The sequence below is a fragment of the Calidris pugnax genome, unplaced genomic scaffold (genome assembly GCF_001431845.1).
Source record: "Calidris pugnax isolate Ruff unplaced genomic scaffold, ASM143184v1 scaffold55, whole genome shotgun sequence".
Lineage (NCBI taxonomy): Eukaryota > Metazoa > Chordata > Aves > Charadriiformes > Scolopacidae > Calidris > Calidris pugnax.
Window position 1 is genome coordinate 1878042 of NW_015090832.1, and position 2950 is coordinate 1880991.

Below are 2950 nucleotides of genomic sequence, written 5' to 3' on the forward strand. Positions count from 1 at the left end.
CAGGCCAGGATGCTGTTGGCCTTCTTGGCCACCTGGGCACACTGCTGGCTCATGTTCAGCCGACAGTCGACCAACACCCCCAGGTCCTTTTCTGCCAGGCAGCTCTCCAGCCACTCTGCCCCCAGCCTGCAGCGCTGCTTGGGGTTGTTGTGACCGAAGTGCAGGACCCGGCACTTGGCCTTGTTAAACCTCATCCCGTTGGTCTCGGCCCATCGATCCAGCCTGTCGAGATCTCTCTGCAAAGCCTCTCTACCCTCCAGCAGATCAACACTCCCACCCAGCTTGGTGTCGTCTGCGAACTTACTGAGGGTGCACTCGATCCCCTCGTCCAGATCATTGATAAAGATGTTAAAGAGAAGTGGCCCCAGTACTGAGCCCTGTGGGACACCACTCGTGACTGGACGCCAGCTGGATTTTAACCCCAAGAACTCAGACATGATTGAGCAATACTGCACAGCATCTGATATTCAGTAAATTATAGGGGGGCAAAATTTCTGTCCATTCCATTTCCACACATAAGCTCCCTGGATCAGGCACGTACACGGCAGCGCAGGACCAGCTCGCCTGGCTCTTGGCTCAGCGTGAGGGAAGGCACTAAGCTGGATGCTACAAGCAAGAACATTACAAACAAATACAGCTTTTTGGAGACACAGATGTTTTCATGGAGTTTGCTTGAGTCACCAGACTGGTCTCATCTACCTGAAAAGGATCCCTTGAGAACAGCGCTTCCTCCAGGACCGTTTCTGGCAAGAAGCACATTGTTCATGTCATCCTCACACACACCCTAGGCTTCTGCCCTCCAAAAGGGGCAGGGACTAAGCTCAGTGGATGATTCAGGGTGTGCCATGTGTGAGCACACAGACACAGAGCCAGGGGTTGCTTCACCCAGCCACCCAAAAAGGAAGCTACACATTTAAATTTCGGTTAAGCCAATTGAATGGCTGCAGAAGAGAAGGGTGGTTCCCTCCTAGGGATTACCGTTGGAGGCTATGAACTCAGGAACACAATGAGTTATGAAGAACAGTTAGAAGTTCCTATGCCCACATGATTTTTAAACCATACTCTGCATCAGATCAAAACCATCCACTCCTGTAGGAAGTCAGTCCTGCTAAAAGCAGGTCTGCACATTGCTTAGGGACAATTAATGAGGTGAAGAAGTGAGATATAACCATAGGGCTTTTTCTGTAGATAACCTTCTTTTACAAGAGGCCTTTTTTTGATTCATATCCTGTAAGGAACAGTAGGTGGTTTCTGCAAGGGAATTTGGCTTGCAGAGCACATCAGTAAGGAACCTGGAATAGAAAACCTTCTGCTTTGAATAACAGCAAGATCAGCTCGAAAAATGTTGAAAAGAAAGCTCCAGGGAGACCTTAGAGCCCCTTCCAGTTCCTAAAGGGGCTTACAAGAGGCCTTTTTTTAATTCATATCCTGTAAGGAACAGTAGGAGGTTTCTGCAAAGGAATTTGGCTTGCAGAGCACATCAGTAAGGAACCTGGAATAGGAAACCTGCTTTGAATAACAGCAAGATCAGCTCGAAAAAACCTTCTGCTTTGAATAACAGCAAGATCAGCTCGAAAAATGTTGAAAAGAAAGCTCCAGGGAGACCTTAGAGCCCCTTCCAGTTCCTAAAGGGGCTCCAGAAAAGCTGGGGAGGGACTCTTGATCAAGGAGTGGAGCAGCAGGACAAGATAAATTCTTTGCTGTGAGGGTGGTGAGAGCCTGGCCCAGGTTGCCCAGAGAAGCTGTGGCTGCCCCATCCCTGGAGGGGTTCAAGGCCAGGTTGGATGGGGCTTTGAGCAACCTGGTCTGGTGGGAGGTGTCCCTGCCCAGGGCAGGGGGGGTTGGAACTAGATGCTCTTTAAGGTGCCTTCCAACCCAAACCATTCTAGGGTGCTATGAAGCCAGTGGGTGGGTTGGCCACAAATCACAGCAGTGATTCTGCACACAGTGCTGGGGGACAGGGAGCCCTTAGCCCATGACCTTTGGAGCAACAAACTGGGAAGGCAAGGTTTCCCTCAGGGCTGTAGCACATCGATGCATCTTGTCAGGGTGAGCACCACCCCTTGTGCATTTACCAGCTTCTCCTCCTAAGGAGGCTCTCTTTGCTCAACAGGGGTTTTAAAGCCGCTTGGCCTTGCCCAGCGCCACACGAGGAGATGCTCAGGGAAACCATTGCTTATTTTTGCCGGGGTTCACAGACGCCCTGCAAAAGGGCTCCGGGCAGGGCCCGCACCCCCGGCCGCCCCCCGGCGCCCTGGGGTTCCGGGCACCCTGCAAAAGGGCTCCGGGCAAGGCCCGCACCCCCGGCCGCCCCCCGGCGCCCACTGACCTGTCGAGCGGAGCGGATCTGCCGCCGCACCGCCTCCTTGCAGCCGTAGATGCTGTCCCCGCAGCCCGGCTGGAAGTGGGCCTCCACCCGCGTCAGCCCGCGGAAGGCGCCGCTGGCGAAGCCCGGCCAGCCCAGCTCCAGCGCCGGCGGCTCCAGGTCCGAGCGCTCGGGGAAGTAGGTGAGCGAGGAGGCGTCGAGGGAGGCCTCGCCCGCCGGCTCCGGGCCCGCGGCGGGCGGCAGGGCGCCCCGCGCGATGGCCTGCACCTCGGGCTCCGAGAGGAAGGGCGGCAGCCGCTCCCGCCGCAGGAAGGCCCGCAGCGCCTCGGGGCCGCCCGACACCAGCTCCTCCAGCGCCAGCCGCTGCGCCTCGCTGTACGGCCCGGGCGGCCGCGGCGGCCAGCGCCCGCCGCCCTCCTCCAGGCACTGCGACGGGTTGGCCATGGCGAACGCCGCGCCGGCCCCGCTCCCCGACACCTTTATAGCGGCTTTGAATCCAAACAGCTCCGCGCCGCCGCCGCCAGTGGCGGAGCCGCGTCCCGCCCCGCGCCCCGGTTGGCTGAGGCTGAGGCGAAGGCGGCCCGGCCCCGCCGCCTGAAAGGCCCCGCTCCAAGGCGGGGGGGG

General features: G+C 57.7%; 1 protein-coding gene across 1 annotated transcript in view; it reads right to left on the minus strand.

Annotated features, from left to right (window-relative positions):
* LOC106887615 (protein FAM83D-B-like) overlaps positions 1-2770 on the minus strand; it is an 18514-nt gene extending 15744 nt beyond the window's left edge. The window contains exon 1 of the mRNA XM_014941242.1: positions 2330-2770. Coding sequence (XP_014796728.1) covers positions 2330-2770 — 441 coding nt within the window. The remainder of the gene's footprint in view (positions 1-2329) is intronic.
* Between the last annotated feature and the right edge of the window lie 180 nt (positions 2771-2950).